The 20,000-nt window shown below is 45.3% G+C and overlaps 1 protein-coding gene across 5 annotated transcripts in view; it reads left to right on the top strand.

Moving 5' to 3' along the window:
• Positions 1-20,000, top strand: part of LOC147467977 (uncharacterized) — a 455,391-nt gene that overhangs the window by 206,245 nt on the left and 229,146 nt on the right. For 2 of the 5 annotated variants that reach the window (XM_086556522.1, XM_086556524.1), the window contains exon 3: positions 12,401-12,594. The exons of 2 other annotated variants lie outside the window; for them this stretch is intronic. In XM_086556522.1, the coding sequence (XP_086412648.1) occupies positions 12,401-12,413 (13 nt within the window). In that variant the 3' untranslated portion in view covers positions 12,414-12,594. Of the gene's footprint in view, positions 1-12,400; positions 12,595-20,000 lie in introns of those variants that run through there. One more of the 5 variants, XR_015192677.1, reaches the window with a different exon arrangement.

Genomic DNA, 20,000 nt, shown 5'->3' with positions numbered 1-20,000 from the left:
ATGAGGAAAATGCAGATTATATTTTCTTGCACTTTTGCTTTTTGATTTGCTGTTATTTTTATCTCCTCCCGCCTTCTTTTGTAATTTAGTAAGGTAAATGCATTTTGTATTTTCTTGCATCTTAGCTAAGGGCACAAAATAGTTTAGTACTTTATGTATTTACAGTATTATTTTATTGCTTGTATCATTTTTATTATAATGAATGATACTTATGTATAATTTCCCACCCACCGAAAAGGCAAAGCAACGCGACAGACACACACACGCACGCGCACACACACACACACACACACACACACACACACACACACACACACACACACACACACACACACACACACACACACACAGCCACAAACAAACAAACAAACACACGCAACATCCTTCAAGAATCCGATCTTTTGCTTGACGCGCAGAATTATGGAAAATGACGGAATTGCTTTGAATCAAGCACACAGCTGCAGCATTATTCCTTCAGCAGTGAGATGGCCTGCGGGTAGGTCAGGAGAGCAGCACCTGGCCATTACCGATCTGTGTGCGTGCGTGTGCATGTGTGTGTGTGTGTGTGTGTGAATGTGTGTGCGTGTACGTGGGAGAGAGGGACAGAGGGACAGAGGGATAAGAGTAAGTAAGTAAGTTTGGCTGAGTGTGTCTATGTGCGTGCGTGTGTATGTATGCTTGCGTGTGTGTGACTGTGTATGTGTGTGTGTGACTGTGTGTGTGACTGTGTGTATGTGTGTGTGTGTGACAGGATGGGCCACCAGAAGGAGCGAAGGTTGCAGTAGGAATCCAGGTCCCTCGCTAGCCTGGCCCATATCTCACCACCCTGCCGCCGCCGCTGCTGCCCCTGCCGCTACCGCCGCCTGCCGCCGCCGCCTGCCATCGCCACCGTGTGCTCCCTAACCTACCCGTGTGTCCGCGTGTGTGTGTGTCTGTGTGTGCTTGGGCGGCTGCCATGAGGCTCGGGGTCATGAACGGTTTGCAGGGCGAGGCGATCGTGTGTTTTGCGAGAGGCGCCCGAGAGAGAGAGAGAGAGAGAAAGAAAGAAAGAGGGAGCGAGGGAGCTGGGCGTCGAGGGAGCGAGGGAGTGAGAGACTTCGTTCGCCCGACCTGCGCCCATGACGGACTCTGGGACCGATCGGTGACTTGCAGGGCTTGCAGGGCTTGCAGGTGTTGCAGACGAGGAGCCACGCGGCGGCTGTGGCAGCGGCAGCATTCCGGGGGGACCGTGCATTGTTGCAGATGCTGCTGTGATCATGCAACCGCGCGGACCTTGTGACCATGCAAGTCTCGGAGGAATCAGGAAATGTGTTATTTTGGCTCGGGACTTGCATTTGCGCGGGTATTCTCTCTCTCTCTGAGCCAGCGAGCGAGGCAATTGCAGAACCGAGAACCGATACGATTGTGATCACGCGCGTGTTTGTGTTTGTGTTTGTGTGTGTGTGTGTTTGTGTGTTGGTGTGTGTGATGCAAGGTCTGTGTCGTCGTCGTCGTCGTTACGTGTCACCTGCGCTGTCTGTTGCATCACGTTGCATCATCACCAGTGTCGTTTTGCGTGTCGTGCAGAGATGATGAAAATGACGTTGCAAGCAGAAGGAAAATGGGAATGAGGAAGATGTTCTAAGGATATCTGAAAAATTATAGAAATTTAGGAAGATAAAGAAAGGAGAGTGAAAATTAAAGGAAGATAATGAAAGTTTATGAAAGTGACGTAACCGAAAATAAAAGAGTCAAGTTATGAAAAAAAAGAGTGATAGAAAAAAAATAATTAAAAAAAAATTGTCTTGAACTTGAGGTTACTTTAGTGTTGCGTAGAGGAGCAAGTGTTCTGTTATGTTAATGTGAAGTGTCAACAATAATACATATATTATTGTTATTGTTGTTATTATTTTTATTGTTGTTATTATTAATGTTATTATCATTATTGTCATTAACGTTATTTTTATTGACGTCATATTTATTATTTCATCATCACCATCACCACCATTAATATAGTTTGTAATCAGAGGATTGTTGAATATACAAAGCACTTTTTTGTTTTACCTAGAATAAGAAATGATAATAAGAAACAAATGATGATGAAACTTAGATGTGTAGAGGATAAACTAGAAGCACGGTGAAGAAAAAGAGAAAATATAGGAGAGAAAGGAACTTATGATAATATGAAAATATATGAAAATCATGAGGGTAGGAAAGAGAAATAAAAAGAAAAGAAAAAAGAAACATAAGAATATTGATAATCATAGTAACAATATAATGGTGTTGATGTTGATAAAGGAAAAAAATAAGAACAATGGTAATGAAGTTGGTAATCATAATGAAAGTCATAATAATAACAATAAGTAAGATAACTAAAGAAATAATAATAATGATAATAAAACCAATGACAACAGTTGTAATATCAATATTGATAACAACGATTAATCATTATTAATAACAATCATAACAACAACACTAATAATAACCCAAGCAATAATACCAACAATAGTAATAATGATAATGATAATAATAATAATGATAATAATAATAATAATAATAATAATGATGATGATGATGATAATAGTAATAACAATAATAAGATTGAAGTAACAAAGCAAAAAAAGCGGTGTTGGGTTCACGGCAGCCGAGCAGCAGTTGACCAAAGTGAGGTCAAAGAAACAAGGGAATTTACATGTGAAATTAATTCTCGGAAAGTTTCTCAAGACGTTCGAACGAAGCGCCGGAGTCTCTGAGGGAGAGGGTGTGGGTAGGGGAGAGGGTGTGGGTGAGGGGGAGGGAGTGGGTGTTGGTGAGGGGGAGTGTTACGAAGTGGGAGTGGGTGTTGGTGAGGATGAGAGGGGGGGAGGGGGAGAGTGTGGGAGTGGGTATTGGTGAGGGGGAGGGGAGGGTGTGGGTGTTGGTGAGGGTATAGGAGTGGGAGTGAGTGTTGGTGAGGGGGAGGGGGGGAGGGGGAGAGTGTGGGAGTGGGTGTTGGTGAGGGGGAGGGTGTGGGAGTGGGTGTTGGTGAGGGAGAGGGGAGGGGAGGGGTAGAGTGTGGGAGTGCGTGTTGGTGAGGGGGAGGGTGTGGGAGTAGGTGTTGGTGAGGGTGAGGGAGAGAGATAGGAAGTAGGAGTGGATGAAGGGGAGGGAGTGGGTGAGGGTGAGGGAGAGTGTTAGGAAATGGGAGTGGATGAGGGTGAGGGTAAAGGCGTGGGAGTGGGTGTTGGTGAAGGAGAGGGAGTGGCTGAGGGTGAGGGAGAGGGAATGGGTGAGAGAGAGGGAGTGGGAATGGGTGAGGGAGAGGGAGTGGGAATGGGTGAGGGAGTGGGAGTGGGTTTGAGAGAGAGGGAGAGGGAGGAATGAAATAAAGGAAGGAGAGTTAGTTAATAAGCGGGTCGTTCCGCCGTGGCCCGATTTATTTGGCATCGTGTAAAGAAAAAAAAAGAAAAAAAAAAATCAGTCGCTCTATTTTTAGCAGCATGATACCGTAAGCTCCTTTTTTTTCTTCTTTTTTTTTTTTTGCTTTCTTGCTTGCTTATAGCATGAGACTGGTGCCTGGGTGCCTTTTTTTCCGAATTACTTTTTCGCCAATATAAGTGGGAGTGCGTGGTAATAAGCAACGATGGAGGCTCACTCTGCAATATTTTCGCAGACAACTTGAGATGAGAGGTTCACCCCCCCCCCTATCCCCATCCCCTTCTCCTTCTCCTTCCCCCCCATGGGTAGATGCGAAGGGGAGGGGGAGATGAGACGAGCTTTGATTGTGGTCCTGCTTCGCTCTTCTTCTTCTTCTTCTTCTTCTTCTCTCTCTCTCTCTCTCTCTCTCTCTCTCTCTCTCTCTCTCTCTCTCTCTCTCTCTCTCTCTCTCTCTCTGTCTATCTATCTCCCTCTTCCTCCCTCTCCTTTCCCCTCTCTCTCTCCCTGCTCCCCTCCTTCTCTCCATCCATTCTTTTCCATCCCCGCCCCTCCTTTTCTCCCCTCTCTCCCTCTCTGCTTCCAATCCCTCTCACTATCACTCCTCCCCCCTCCCCCCTTATACCTCTCACCCTTCCCCGCCCCACCCTCTCTCCTCGCCTCTCACCACACGCCACCACACGTCACCACGTGTCACCACACCCCACATCACTTGCGTTGTGCACACCCACACTGTAAACACACTCGAGGACTCTTGCTGTAGTTGCCAGGATCGAGTGCTTGGTGTAGGGTTGGACAGGTGTCGGTAGCAGAAAGGGGGGGGGGAAGGTGGGAAGAGGAAGAGGGGGGAAAGGGAGGGAGAGAAAGGTGGGAAGGGGAAGAGAGTGAAAGGGAGGGAGAGGAAGGTTAGGTTAGGTAGGAAGGTAGGGAGGGAGGGAGGGAGGGAGGGAGGGAGGGAGGGAGGGGGGAAAAGGGAGGGGGGGAAGGTGGGAAGGGGAAGGGGGGGAAAGGGAGGGAGAGGAAGGTGGGAAGGGAAAGAGGGGGGAAGGGAGGGAGAGGAAAGTTAGGTTAGGTAGGAAGGTAGGGAGGGAGGGAGGGGGAGAAGAGAGGGGGAACAGGAAGGAGGGGAGAAGAGAGGTAGGGAGGGAAGGAAGGAGGGAAAGAATAGAGGGGGAACGGGAAGGAGAGAGGAGAGAGGTGGGGAGGAAGGGAGGGAATAGAGAAAGAAGAGGGGGTAAGAGGGAGAAGGGATTGGGAAGGAGAAAGGACATAGAGAAGGGAGGGATAGGGATGGATAAGGAAAAAGAAGGAAGGAAGAGGAGTAAGAGTTACAAGAAAGAGAGAAGAGTGAGAGTAAAAAAAAAAGAAAATGGAGAAAGAGTAGGATTAGCGAGAAGTAGAAGAAGAAAGAGAAGAAAAAGAAGATGGAGAGAGGAAGAGCGAAAAAAACAGAAGAAAAGAAGGGAAAGAATAAAAAGAAGATTGGAAGAAGGAGGAATGAAGATAGATGATGATGATGATGAAGAAGAAGAGAGAGAATAATATGATCAGATGTTGGCCCTGGTGATGGTCAGAGGTGCGGTTGAGGGGGAGGGGGAGGGGGAGGAGCAGGAAAAATAGAGTGGGAGAAAAAAATATTGATAAAAAAAGCCAACGGAAAAGATGGAGAGGTCGGGGAGATTGAAGGGATGGAGATGGAAGGGAGAGAGATAGAATAAACAGGTGAATAAAGATATGATGTGAATAATGATGGTAATATTGATAGTGGTAATAAATGATGATGATAAAAAGATGATATATATTATTAAGAATATTAAGTAACGATGATAAATGATAAGGATGATAATGATTGCGATTATGACAAGAGGGGAGGAAATATAAGAAGAGAGAGAGAAGCACGATAGAGAGAGAGAGAGAGAGAGAGAGAGAGAGAGAGAGAGAGAGAGAGAGAGAGAGAGAGAGAGAGAGAGAGAGAGAGAGAGAGAGAAACGAGGAAAATGAGAGAACTAGTAAAAAATAGTTAGAGAACAAGAAGGAGGGAATCAGGCGGAAAGATGGGAGGGGGGGGGGGTAAGAGGGAGTAGTAAGATAGGACAAAGGGGGGGAGGAGGGGAGGGGAGGGGGAAGGGAGGGGGGAGAGGGTGTCGTGCCCCAGTCTAGAGAGTATTCCAAGGTTTTCCAGTTTTTATTCGATATCGAGCAATGCCACACGCCGCCACCGCCGCCACCGCCACCGCCGCTACCGCCACCGCTGCCGCCGCCACCGCCACCGCCGCTACCGCCACCGCCACCGAGTCGTTGTTTCGTCTAAGAGAAAACGACACGAGATCTCAAGGAACGAAACTACGGTTTTCTTGCACGACGTTTGGGGGGAGATGCTGGGGGGAGCTTAGTGGAGGGTGAGCTTTTATTGGGGGGGAGAGTCCTTAGGTTGGGAGTTTTTAAGGGGGGAGAGAGAGAGCTGTTGGGTGTTGTGTTGCCTTGTAAAGCAGAGAGAGCTTTTGGGAAATGGTAAGGATGCTATAGGTTGTTGGAAGACCTTTGTTTGTGAAGAAGAGAGAACTTTTGGTAGAGAGAGTGAGAGAGAGAGCTGGAAGGAGCTTTAACATGGGAAAAAGATTTAAAACAGTCCATTAGTAATCGGAAAAGACCAACATTTGTTAAGAAGAGAGAAGAGCTTTTGGTAGGGAGAGAGAGAGAGAGAAGAGAGAGAGAAGCACGATAGAGAGAGAGAGAGAAGCACGATAGAGAGAGAGAGAGAGAGAGAAGAGAGAGAGAAGCACGATAGAGAGAGAGAGAGAAGAGAAAGAGAGAGAGAAAAGAGAGAGAGAGAGAAGAGAGAGAGAAGCACGATAGAGAGAGAGAGAGAGGGGGAGGGGAGGGGTAGAGTGTGGGAGTGGGTGTTGGTGAGGGTGAGGGAGAGTGTTAGGAAGTGGGAGTGGGTGTTGGTGAGGGGGAGTGTGTGGGAGTGGGTGTTGGTGAGGGTGAGGGTGTGGGAGTGGGTGTTGGTGAGGGGAGGGGGAGGGGGAGATGAGACGAGCTTTGATTGTGGCCCTGCTTCGCTCTTCTTCTTCTTCTTCTTCTTCTTCTTCTTCTTCTTCTTCTTCTTCTTCTTCTTCTTCTTCTTCTTCTTCTTCTTCTTCTTCTTCTTCTTCTTCTTCTTCTTCTTCTTCTTCTTCTTCTTCTTCTTCTTCTTCTTCTTCTTCTTCTTCTTCTTCTTCTTCTTCTTCTTCTTCTTCTTCTTCTTCTTCTTCTTCTTCTTCTTCTTCTTCTTCTTCTTCTTCTTCTTCTTCTTCTTCTTCTTCTTCTTCTTCTTCTTCTTCTTCTTCTTCTTCTTCTTCTTCTTCTTCTTCTTCTTCTTCTTCTTCTTCTTCTTCTTCTTCTTCTTCTTCTTCTTCTTCTTCTTCTTCTTCTTCTTCTTCTTCTTCTTCTTCTTCTTCTTCTTCTTCTTCTTCTTCTTCTTCCTCTTCTTCTTCTTCTCTTTCTCTCTCTCTCTCTCTCTCTCTCTCTCTCTCTCTCTCTCTCTCTCTCTCTCTCTCTCTCTCTCTCTCTCTCTCTCTCTCTCTCTCTCTCTCTCTCTCTCTCTGGTCTATATAACTATCGCTCCCTCTCACTCCCTACTCCTTTCCCTCATCCTCTCTCGCCCCTCTCTCCTCACTCTCTCTCTTCAGTCTTTTTCCATCCCCTCCCCGCCCCTCACTTTTCTCCCCCGCTCTCCCTCTCCGCTTCTTCCAGTCTTTCCCTCTCACTCTCACTCTTCCCCTCCCCCCTCATCCTTCCCTTGTGGCTCCATCTCACCCTTCCCGCCCACACCCTCTCTCCTCGCCTCTCACCACACGCCACCACCACAACGTCACCACGTGTCACCACAACCCCACATCACTTGGAGATTGTGCACACCCACACTGTAAACACACTAGAAGGACTCTTGCTGTAGTTGCCAGGATCGAGTGCTTGGTGTAGGGTTGGACAGTGTCGGTAGCAGAAAGGGGGGGGGGGAAGGGGAAGAGAGGAAAGGGGGGAAAGGGAGGGAGAGGAAGGTGGGAAGGGGAAGAGGGGGGAAGGGAGGGAGAGGAAGGTTAGGTTAGGTAGAAAGGTAGGGAGGGAGGGAGGGAGGGGGGAAGGGAGGGAGAGGAAGGTGGGAAGGGGAAGAGGGGGAAAGGGAGGGAGAGGAAGGTGGGAAGGGGAAGGGGGGGGAAAGGGAGGGAGAGGAAGGTTGGGTGAGGTAGGAAGGGAGGGAGGGAGGAGGGGGCTATGAGAGGGGGAACAGGGAGGGAGGGGAGAAGAGAGGTAGGGAGGGAAGGAAGGAGGGAAAGAATAGAGGGGGGACGGGAAGGAGGGGTGGAGAGAGTTAGAGGGGGAGGGAGGGAATAGAGGAAGAAGAGGGGGTAAGAGGGAGAAGGGATTGGGAAGGAGGAAGGACATAGAGTAGGGAGGGATAATTAAAAAAAGGAAGGAAGAGGAGTAAGAGTTAGAAGAAAGAGAGAAGAGTGAGAATTAAAAGAAGAAAAAGGAGAAAGATTAGGATTAGCAAGAAGTAGAAGAAGAAAGAGAAGAAAAAGAAGATGGAGAGAAGAAGAGCGAAAAACAGAAGAAAAGAAGAAAGAGAAGAAAAAGAAGATTGGAAGAAGGAGGAATGAAGATAGAAGATGATGTAGAAGGAGAAGAAGAGGGAGAATAATATGATCAGATGTTGGCCATGGTGATGGTCAGAGGTGCGGTTGAGGGGGAGGGGGAGGGGGAGGAGCAGGAAAAATAGAGAGGGAGAAAAAAAATATTGATAAAAAAAGCCAAAGGAAGAGATGGAGAGGTCGGGGAGATTGAAGAGATGGAGATGGAAGGGAGAGAGAGAGAATAAACAGGTGAATAAAGATATGAATAATGATGGTAATATTGATAGTGGTAATAAATGATGATGATAAAAAGATGATATATATTATTAAGACTATTAAGTAACGATGATAAATGATAAGGATGATAATGATTGCGATTATAATAAGAGGAGAGGAAATATAAGAAGAGAGAGAGAAGCACGATAGAGAGAGAGAGAGAGAGAGAGAGAGAGAGAGAGAGAGAGAGAGAGAGAGAGAGAGAGAGAGAGAGAGAGAGAGAGAGAGAGAAACGAGGAAAAGGAGAGAACAAGTAAAAAAATAGTTAGAGAACAAGAAGGAGGGATCAGGCGGAAAGATGGGGGGGGGGGGGTTAAGAGGGAGTAGTAAGATAGGACAAAGGGGGGGAGGAGGGGAGGGGAGGGGGGAGGAGGGGGAGAGGGTGTCGTGCCCCAGTCTAGAGAGTATTCCAAGGTTTTCCAGTTTTTATTCGATATCGAGCAATGCCACACGCCGCCACCGCCGCCACCGCCGTCACCGCTACCGCCACCGCCACCGCCGCCACCGCCATCGCCGCCACCGCCACCGCCGCCACCGCCGCTACCGCCGCCACCGCCGCCACCGCCACCGAGTCGTTGTGTCGTCTAAGAGAGAATGACACGAGATCTCAAGGAACCAAACTACGGTTTTCTTGCACGACGTTAGAGGGAGATGCTGGGAGGAGCTTAGTGGAGGGTGAGCTTTTGTGGGGGGAGAGTCCTTAGGTTGGGAGGTTTTAAGGGGGGGAGAGAGAGCTGTTGGGTGTTTTGTTGCCTTGTAAAGCAGAGAGAGCTTTTGGGAAAATGGTAAGGATGCTGTCGGTTGCTGGAAGACCTTTGTTTGTGAAGAAGAAAGAGCTTTTGGTAGGGAGAGAGAGAGAAAGAGCTGGAAGGAGCTTTAACATGGGAAAAAGATAAAACAGTCCATTAGTAATCGGAAGACCAACATTTGTTAAGAAGAGAGAAGAGGAGATGAAAATAGAGAGAGCTTTAAGGAACTTTAACGAAGAAAAAGATTAAGAGAAGTTACCGATAGTTAGAAATACCGAATCTATAAGTTATAAACAACAGTGGACCACATAACGGCGGACTCCGGACTCTGGACTCCGGACTCCGGACTCCGGACTCCGTGGGCTGGACTTCAAAATCTCCAGAGACCACGAGCGTAAAATGTATAATAAGTCACGATGAAGCCGCGAAAGATAAATTTTCAAGATGCTCACCTGCTTTATAAACTGCGATTTATTTAATTTCATGTTCAGTTGCACGAGTCTTTCAGTTGACAGTTGGAGACATTAGTTAGTTGTTGGTTAATGAGATCTATTGGTTGAGTAGGCATACCTTCCGAAAAAGCTTTGGGTCCGCTTGGTAAATGATTCTTATAAATGGGGTCCATGGTAGAGAAAGGATTGTGAACCACTTCTATAAATGTTGTTATTGTTGTTATTGGAGAGCGATTATGTTTGATTATTCTTTTTTTTCTTTCTTTTCTAGTCTTTACTTATCTTTTTATTTTTATTTCTTCTGTATCCCTCTTTCTTTACCTTTATTTTTATACTCTTTCGTTCTTTTTCGCTATTTTTTTATTATTTTTTTCTTTCCTTCATTCTTTCTTTACTTATTTATTTTCTCTCTTTCCTTTCCTTCTTTCCTCATTTATTTATTTTGTTTCTTTTCTTTTCTTTCTTTTTTTCCCCTTCTTGCGTGCGTGGATTGTCTTGGGAAGCAAATTGAAGTGCGCGGCTTTTAGGTCATTGTACTGGTTTATGCTGTTGTAAATGATGCTCTCTCTATCTCTTTCTTTCTTTTTTTCTCTCTCTCTTTCATTATTTCTCTTTCTTTCTTTCTCTCTCTCTTTCTCTTTCTATTTCTTTCTTTCTCTTTCTCTCTCTCTCTCTCTCTCTCTCTCTCTCTCTCTCTCTCTCTCTCTCTCTCTCTCTCTCTCTCTCTCTCTCTCTCTCTATATATATATATATATATATATATATATATATATATATACACAAATTTCCGGTAATGAGGGACGCGTTATTATTGTTTTCTTTGTTTATTTTGTTCATGGATTTTTTTTTCGTGTTTTTCCGACTCTTTTAAGAAATAAAATAACATTAAGAGATGTCATGGTTTATGCTTTATTTCGTAATTCGTTCAGGTTTCATTGAACTTGTTGACATCTTAATAAATGTAAGAAGACTTTAAAATGTTTTATTAATTTGGTTTTACATGTTTTCGTCATTTTTTAATCTGAATTCTGTATTCCCGTGATAAAAATGTGACTGGGATTTGACTCAAATTTTAGAATTTTAGAAACATTTTTAAAGAATAATTTCGAAGACGCAGTTACATCGATAGCATTGCAAAATATGCTTGCATGCATAGCCAAGTCTTTTTTTTTTTTTCTTTTGCGCCACGTTTTGCATTTATTCGCATCTGACCTTTTTCTTCTTATAAAAAAAAGCTTGAAAGGAGAGAGATATCTTTAGAAAAAAAATTGTCTTTTTAAAGTAAGTATGATATTTTTACTTGGATTTAAATGGGAATAGTGTATGATATTTTTACTTAGACATAAATGGGAATAGTGTGGCATCCTGTATCTCTTAGGGACTATAGTTATATTTTCGATAAAAGGAAATCTATTTGGATAAAGAAAATAAAAATGGCGTCTTAAAAATGTATATTCTTCAGCGCTTTTCTCGTCATTACATGCACTGTTGCACGGCTTCTGTGCAATACTTTGTACCGCCTTAGCAACTTGCATTTTCTTTTCTCGTGTGTGTATGTTGTATTTATACTGTATGTCTCTCCATGCAAGGTAGCTTAAGCTTGCCAATCTGTTGCAGATGAATCAACATGTGTTTTACAACGTGTTTTAATCTGCCGGACTATTTCACACTCGGTGATTCATAATTGCACAGCGGACTTTCTCCCGTGACTTGCAATTTGGGGTCTTCTAAGCATACGCGGCGAGATAAGTATCGTTTGTTTTATGGATACGAGAGGAAGGGTGGAGGGGAGGGGGGGAGGGTGGCGAGGAGTGGGGAGGGGGGGAGGGTGGCGGGGAGGGGAGCGGGGAACGGGGAATATGGGGAGTGGGGAGTGAGGGGAAGGGGAGGGATGACGGGGAGCGGGGAGTGGGGAGTGGGGAATGGGGAATATGGGGAGGAAGGGAGGAGGTGGAAGGAGGGAGTTGTGCAATTTAGGAGATGAATTACATTACATGCAATGAATAACTTATATAAACGATTAATAGATAATCAACCTTATAAGTGAATGCGAATAAGTGGAAAAATAGATAGACAAATAAATAAATAGATGAATAAATAGATAAACAAAATAAATAAATATATATATATATATATATATATATATATATATATATATATATATATATATATATATATAACACAAAATGGAACATGTCACCCCACAGTGTAAGAGCCAAGGACTATATATTTACATTGGTCGTTAGACACGCCATCAAACGTCAGACGCGGCCGCTTTCTCTTCCTCGACTCGAAATTATTATCGGGGCCAAAATGTGCAGATTGTGTGTGATAGTGAGTGTAACGTATGACGTCATAACCAGAAGAGACAGGAACATACCACGAGATGTTCTTATGTCAGCCATTTTCTACATCGTCCACAGGTGAGAGAGGGAGGAAGAGAGGGAGGGAGGGAGGAAGGGAGGGAGGGATGGGGAAGACACGGAGAGAGAGAGACAGAGACAGACAGAGACAGACAGAGACAGACAGAGACAGACAGAGACAGACAGACAGAGACAGACAGAGACAGAGAGAGAGAGAGAGAAAGATAGATAGATAGAGAGAGAGAGAGAGAGAGAGAGAGAGAGAGAGAGAGAGAGAGAGAGAGAGAGAGAGAGAGAGAGAGAGAGAGAGAGAGAGAGAGAGAGAGAGAGCGTTGGTGTAGTTGCTTGCATGCAATGATGTCTTTATTGCAATACGAAGACTTGTTTCATACATTTTATTTCTTTTGCACAGATACGTTTGTTATTCTATAATGAAACTCTCACGGACACTGTATTGATACTTAAACAAAATCATTGTATAAGTGTTCGTGATGTTTTTTTTTTTTATATGATGCAACTCACCGCTTTAACACTGTCTACTTTTCCTTTTGCAGGTACGTTGTTTAAAACGCTGTTGCAAGCTGTTCTAGGTGCTCTTCACACAAGGTTCGTACTCTATGAGAAATAACGTCTTAAGTGTCCATAACAGACGCCGTTTTAGAGGTACCTAAGAACTGGTCCACTTCCTGTGTCCTTTTTCGAAATGGGACACTCGTTGGCAATTGGAATTCCGTTGATTTTTAGTGCGTGGGGCGTGTTGTGTTTGGTAAGTAAGCGTTTGAAGAAAGGGGGAGGTGGGGGGGAGGGGGGGGAGGAGAAGGAAAGGGCGACGAAGAAGAGGGGAAATGTGAGTGAGAGAATAAGAAAAAATGGAGATTATTGAATAGGGGATGAGGAATAGGAGAAGGAAGAAAGGGGGGACGAGAAGGGAGTTGAGGGAGGGAAGAAAGGGGAGAGGGAGGATAAGGAGAAGGTAGGAAGGAGAAGGAGAAACGAGAGAGAAGGAGGAGGAGGAGGAGCAAGAGTATAATGATGATAATAGTGATAATAATAATAACGACGATAATAGATAATTGCTATCTCCTTCGAAAAGTTAATGCAAAAAAAAAATAATAATAATAAATAAATAATAATAACAGAACTTCATATCTCCACAATCGCATATACCAACACTCATTAACATTACAACGAAAAAAAAAAAAACACAAGAAAGAGAAAAAAAAAAGAAAAAGAAAAAAAAACATAAGAAAATGGGACACTTCAACCAATGGAATTAGGACAGTAATATCAACTTAAAGTTCCCAACAGCCTTGCAACGTACATTTCCTCTTTAATTTTGGCCCGGGGGGGGGGGGGTCTGGCGATGTGGCGGAGGATATATAAACCGATTCTCTGGTTCCTATATCCTGGAGACAAATGAAGGGGATAATGCGCAGCTTTTGGGCCTCGGAAACTCCTGGACATATGGGCGAAGGATCTAGTTTGTTGTTCTTTTTTTTTCTGGGGGTAAATTGTTTGATAATGCGCAGCTTTTGGGGCTCGGAAACTCCTGGACATATGGGCGAAGGATCTAGTTTTTTTTTTTTTTTTTTTTTTTTTTTTTTTTTTTTTCCTGAGGGTAAATTGTTTGATAATGCGCAGCTTTTGGAGCTCAGAAACTCTTGGATATATGGGCTAAGGATCGAGTTTGTTCTTGTTTTTTTTTCTTTCTTTTTCTGGGGGTAAATTGTTTGAGTCTCTTTTCTTTAGAACTACTAGAGGGTCGTGGAGAGTTATTATATTCTGGGACGGATTAAATCGATACGGATTAATGAGATGGTAAGTTTTTGGTTAGTGTTTTTTTTTTTTTTTTTTTTTTGGGGGGGGGGTGGAGACTCTTTTGGATGAGGTAGCTATGTTGTTTTGCGGATGTGAGGTGTGGATGGCATGTTTATGATGTCTTCGTCTTTCTATACGTATCTTGATATGTCTTTAGATGTCTATGTCTCCCTAAACATGTCTACAGCTTCTAAGATATATATATTTTTTTCGTTTTCTGGAGTGAGGGTATATCACTTAATTGCCTTATCTTCAGAACAAGAAAAGGGTCGTGAGACTTTGTCTTGCGGGAGTATATTGTAAAAATAGGACGGATAAAATCGATAGGGATTATTAAGATTTGGCTTATTGTCTTTTAGGAAGGTTTAGAGAGACGCGGAACGTGGATGCGAGTGTGGATGGCATGCTTACGGTGTCGACATCTTTCTACACGTGTTTTGAGATGTCTTCATTTGTTTACGTCTGTCGGCATACGTCTAGAGTGTTTACATCTGGGAGACGTTTTTTTGTTGTTGTTTTTTTGTTTAATAGATCAGGGAATATCATTCAATCCCTTTTGATTTAATGCTATAGGAGGATCACAAAGAACTTGTCTTGTGGATGTATATAGTAAGAATAAGATAGATCGAATCGATAGGGATGTGCGGGGGTAAGATTACGGTCTTGGGAAAGATTTTAAGGAGTTTTATGGAATCGTGTGGGTGGAAGAGATTCGTTGTTCTTCAGTGGATGAGTGTGTGGATTACTTGTTTACAGTGTTTTCACCCGTTTACATATCTGTTTATGTCTCTACATCTGTCAGAGCGTGCGTATATGATCAACATCTTTTTCCATACCTATCTGCAATGCCTACCCATATCCACACGTGCATCTGTATACCTATGCCCTATCCACATCATCTAGACGCATCCACAGAATCTATTTTACACATGTCCATGATATCTACACCTTTCTACACCCGTCTCTCCCACTCTACACATGTCTCCAGTCTCGTTCTCACACCTCTGTTGTTTAATCCCTTCGGGGTATCAGTTACCAACTGGCCTTGTTAAGCGGGAATCACATTATGCTAAGTTTTCGACCGCCCTTCGGCATACTTTAGCCCGCCGGTTTATGCCTCACCGCTTTTCTGTCAGAATGTATTTAGGTGATGGCGAATATAACAGCGCTCTTTAGTTTTGTATGTATTCGCTTGTTTATTTGTTAGAGTTATGTGTTTGTATATATGTTTATTTTTGTTCTATTTATATGTTTGTTTAATTTTGTTCTTGTTTATATTCATTTTTTTCTACTTATTTATCTTATTATTATTTTGAGATACTATCTATTTATTTCTTAATCATAGAAGAATATGTATTTTATATTCAAATCTCCCTTGCCATCACTGTGTTGTTTGCCTATTTAAATATGGCGAAATATCCATTAGACTTATCGTTAAGCTAAGTTGAGGCTTACATTTGCATATGTGTGTGTGTGTGTGTGTATGTATGTGTGTGTGTGTTGTGTTGTGTGTGTGTGTGTGTGTGTGTGTGTGTGTGTGTGTGTGTGTGTGTGTGTGTGTGTGTGTGTGTGTGTGTGTGTGTGTGTGTGTGTGTGTGTGTGTGTGTGTGTGTGTGTGTGTGTGTGAGTATGTGTCTATAAATAGCCTTGTAGACGTAGCGCCGAGGGGAAATTTGAGTTTAAGATCCCACATATCCCTTGGGCCAGGAGGAGAGGGGAAAGGATGTTGAAAAAAATAAAATTGTAACTCGATCCTTTTGCCTGGAAATAACACTTGAAAAAAATACGAAAAAAACAAATAATGGGGAATAGAAAGTGTATGTATGTGTGTGGGAAAGGGAGAGAAGGAGAGAAAGATAAAGACCCCGAGAAAAAGAAAGGGGGAAAAAAGAGAAAGATAGAGAGAGAGAGAGAGAGTGATAGATGTTTGCTCAAAAGATCCAAGTTTTAAAGATTGTCAACATTTTTTTTATGTCTCTCCTGTCCGTAAAAAAAACAGAACATCCTCCAACCCTCACGTACTTCCTACCATACCTTTCTCTTCCTTATATTCTCTACCATAACCATACAATACCATCTCCCTTCTACCATCTAGAGCCCTGTTATACCCTCTCCCGAATCTACTTTCTACTTTAACTTCTTCAACTACCATCTACCATAACCCTCCTTCTCCCTTCTACCATCTATGCCCCTACCATATCCTCTCCCTAATGTAATTTCTACTTTAACTTCTTCATCTACCATAACCCTCCATCTCTCTTCTACCATCTATGCCCCTACCATATCCTCTCCCTAATCTACTTTCTGCTTTAACTTCTTCATCTACCATAACCCTTCTTCTCCCTTCTACCATCTAGACCCCTACCATATCCTCTCCCTAATCTACTTTCTGCTTTAACTTCTTCATCTACCATAACCCTTCTTCTCCCTTCTACCATCTAGACCCCTACCATATCCTCTCCCTAATCTACTTTCTGCTTTAACTTCTTCATCTACCATAACCCTCCTTCTCCCTTCTCCCTTCTACCATCTATGCCCCTACCATATCCTCTCCCTAATCTACTTTCTACTTAAACTTCTTCATCTACCATAACCCTTCTTCTCCCTTCTACCATCTAGACCCCTACCATATCCTCTCCGTAATCTACTTTCTGCTTTAACTTCTTCATCTACCATAACCCTCCTTCTCCCTTCTCCCTTCTACCATCTATGCCCCTACCATATCCTCTCCCTAATCTACTTTCTACTTAAACTTCTTCATCTACCATAACCCTCCTCCCTTCTACCATCTAGACCCCTACCATATCCTCTCCCTAATCTACTTTCTGCTTTAACTTCTTCATCTACCATAACCCTCCATCTCTCTTCTACCATCTATGCCCCTACCATATCCTCTCCCTAATCTACTCTCTGCTTTAACTTCTTCATCTACCATAACCCTCCATCTCTCTTCTACCATCTATGCCCCTACCATATCCTCTCCCTAATCTACTTTCTGCTTTAACTTCTTCATCTACCATAACCCTCCATCTCTCTTCTACCATCTATGCCCCTACCATATCCTCTCCCTAATCTACTCTCTGCTTTAACTTCTTCATCTACCATAACCCTCCTTCTCCCTTCTACCATCTAGACCCCTACCATATCCTCTCCCTAATGTAATTTCTACTTAAAGTTCTTCATCTACCATCTACCCTGACCATCAATCTCCCTCCTACCATCCAGACCCCTGCATACAACCCCCTACCATACCAGCCCCCTTGTTTACTTTCTACTGTAACATCCTCATCTACCATCAGCCATAACCATATACCTTCAATAACAACCATCCCGTCAACCCCATCTACCTCATCTACCATCTACCATATCCTCCCTCCCCACCCCTCATTTACCATCTATTATACCCTTCCCCTTGTTTCTATCATCCCCTTCCTGTAAGGTCTGCCCTCCACTTCCCTTCCAGGCTATCCTCCCCTTCTTCTTTAATCTATCCATCCCCTTCCTTCGTTTCTATTCTCCCCTTCCCCTTCAGTCTAGCTTCTCCTCCCCTTCGTTTCTATTCTCCCCTTCCCCTTCAGTCTAGCTTCTCCTCCCCTTCGTTTCTATTCTCCCCTTCCCCTTCAGTCTAGCTCCTCCTCCCCTTCGTTTCTATTCTCCCCTTCCCCTTCAGTCTAGCTTCTCCTCCCCTTCGTTTCTATTCTCCCCTTCCCCTTCAGTCTAGCTCCTCCTCCCCTTCGTTTCTATTCTCCCCTTCCCCTTCAGTCTAGCTCCTCCTCCCCTTCGTTTCTATTCTCCCCTTCCCCTTCAGTCTAGCTTCTCCTCCCCTTCGTTTCTATTCTCCCCTTCCCCTTCAGTCTAGCTTCTCCTCCCCTTCGTTTCTATTCTCCCCTTCCCCTTCAGTCTAGCTTCTCCTCCCCTTCGTTTCTATTCTCCCCTTCCCCTTCAGTCTAGCTCCTCCTCCCCTTCGTTTCTATTCTCCCCTTCCCCTTCAGTCTAGCTTCTCCTCCCCTTCGTTTCTATTCTCCCCTTCCCCTTCAGTCTAGCTTCTCCTCTCCTTCTTGTCTATTCTCGCGTTCCCCTTCAGTCTAGCTCCTCCTCCCCTTCGTTTCTATTCTCCCCTTCCCCTTCAGTCTAGCTTCTCCTCCCCTTCGTTTCTATTCTCCCCTTCCTCTTCAGTCTAGCTTCTCCTCCCCTTCGTTTCTATTCTCCCCTTCCCCTTCAGTCTAGCTTCTCCTCCCCTTCGTTTCTATTCTCCCCTTCCCCTTCAGTCTAGCTTCTCCTCCCCTTCGTTTCTATTCTCCCCTTCCCCTTCAGTCTAGCTTCTCCTCCCCTTCGTTTCTATTCTCCCCTTCCCCTTCAGTCTAGCTTCTCCTCCCCCTCGTTTCTATTCTCCCCTTCCCCTTCAGTCTAGCTCCTCCTCCCCTTCGTTTCTATTCTCCCCTTCCCCTTCAGTCTAGCTTCTCCTCCCCTTCGTTTCTATTCTCCCCTTCCCCTTCAGTCTAGCTCCTCCTCCCTCTCGTTTCTTTTCTCCCCTTCCCGTCTAGCTTCTCCTCCCCTTCGTTTCTATTCTCCCCTTCCCCTTCAGTCTAGCTCCTCCTCCCCTTCGTTTCTATTCTCCCCTTCCCCTTCAGTCTAGCTCCTCCTCCCCTTCGTTTCTATTCTCCCCTTCCCCTTCAGTCTAGCTTCTCCTCCCCTTCGTTTCTATTCTCCCCTTCCCCTTCAGTCTAGCTTCTCTCCCCTTCGTTTCTATTCTCCCCCTTCCCCTTCCGTCTAGCTTCTCTCTCCCGTCGTCTCTGTCCTCCTCTTCCTCTTCAGTCTAGCTTCTCCTCCCCTTCGTTTCTATTCTCCCCTTCCCCTTCAGTCTAGCTTCTCCTCCCCTTCGTTTCTATTCTCCCCTTCCCCTTCAGTCTAGCTTCTCTCCCTCGTTTCTATTCTCCCCTTCCCCTTCAGTCTAGCTTCTCCTCCCTTCGTTTCTATTCTCCCCTTCCTCTCCAGTCTAGCTCCTCCTCCCTTCGTTTCTATTCTCCCTTCCCCTTCAGTCTAGCTTCTCCTCCCCTCGTTTTCTATTCTCCCCTTCCTCTTCAGTCTAGCTTCTCCTCCCTTCGTTTCTATTCTCCCCTTCCTCTTCAGTCTAGCTTCTCCTCCCCTTCGTTTCTATTCTCCCCTTCCCCTTCAGTCTAGCTTCTCCTCCCCTTCGTTTCTATTCTCCCCTTCCCCTTCAGTCTAGCTTCTCCTCCCCTTCGTTTCTATTCTCCCCTTCCTCTTCAGTCTAGCTTCTCCTCCCCTTCGTTTCTATTCTCCCCTTCCCCTTCAGTCTAGCTCCTCCTCCCCTTCGTTTCTATTCTCCCCTTCCCCTTCAGTCTAGCTTCTCCTCCCCTTCGTTTCTATTCTCCCCTTCCTCTTCAGTCTACCCTCTACAATGCCCTCCCCCTGCATCTACCTACCTTCTATCTTCTTTCCCCCCCCCATTTCTACCCTCCCCCTCTCCCACCCAAGGCTACCCCCTACAGTAGCCCCCCCCCCAACCCCCGCCGCCGCATCTACCTTCCACTACTACCCCTTCCCCCACTCCCACTCCCACCCTCCGCCTCCGCATCTACCTTCTACTACTACCCCCTCACCCTCCCCCCACCCCCACTCTCATCCCCGCCCCCATCCCCACCCCTTCCCCCATCCCTACCCCCCAGGAGGCTCTCACGGTCGCCAGCCAAGTAGAAGAAAAGATATGAAGATGCTGACAGTGTCTTAATGAAGTTGTCACAGGGCGGCCAGCTCCTCCGAGGAAAGTGTCAAGCCACACGCGCGACTATGGTGGTTTATTAACGCATATTGTATGGGAGTTTCGCCCTTAAAGACCGCCTGGTGCTTCCCTGCGCTTCCTCGACGCTGCAGGCGCGATTTCTCGAGCCTTCTCTCAGGCTATTTACTTACTCCTCCTCCTCCTCCCCCTACCCCCGTCTATTCCTCTCTCCCTCCCTATTCCCCCCTCCCTCCTGCTCTCCTTCGTTTTCCTCCTCTCTCTCCTCCCCTCCACCATCCCTCCTGTCCTTCCTCCTTCCCACCCTCCTCTCCTCCTATTCTCCTCCTATCATCCTCTCCTCCTTTCTTACCCCATTCCTTTCCTCTCCCCCCCCCCTCCTGCTCTCCTTCGTTTTCCTCCTATCTCTCCTCCCCTCCACCATCCCTCCCTTCTTTCCTCCATCCTACCCTCCTCTCCTCCTCTCCATCCTCCTACCCTCCTCTCCTCCTCTCCTCCCATCCTCCTTTCTCCCTCCCCCCTTCCTTTCCTCTCCCCTCCCCCCGTCCTTTCCTCTCCCACCCCCCCCGTCCTTTCCT

This window comes from Penaeus japonicus, unplaced genomic scaffold (genome assembly GCF_977035675.1).
Source record: "Penaeus japonicus unplaced genomic scaffold, GWHDUDI00000001_assembly GWHDUDI00000032, whole genome shotgun sequence".
Taxonomy (NCBI): Eukaryota; Metazoa; Arthropoda; class Malacostraca; order Decapoda; family Penaeidae; genus Penaeus; species Penaeus japonicus.
The sequence above is the reverse complement of the archived record's forward strand: the minus strand, read 5'-3'. Positions and strand labels throughout refer to the sequence as shown.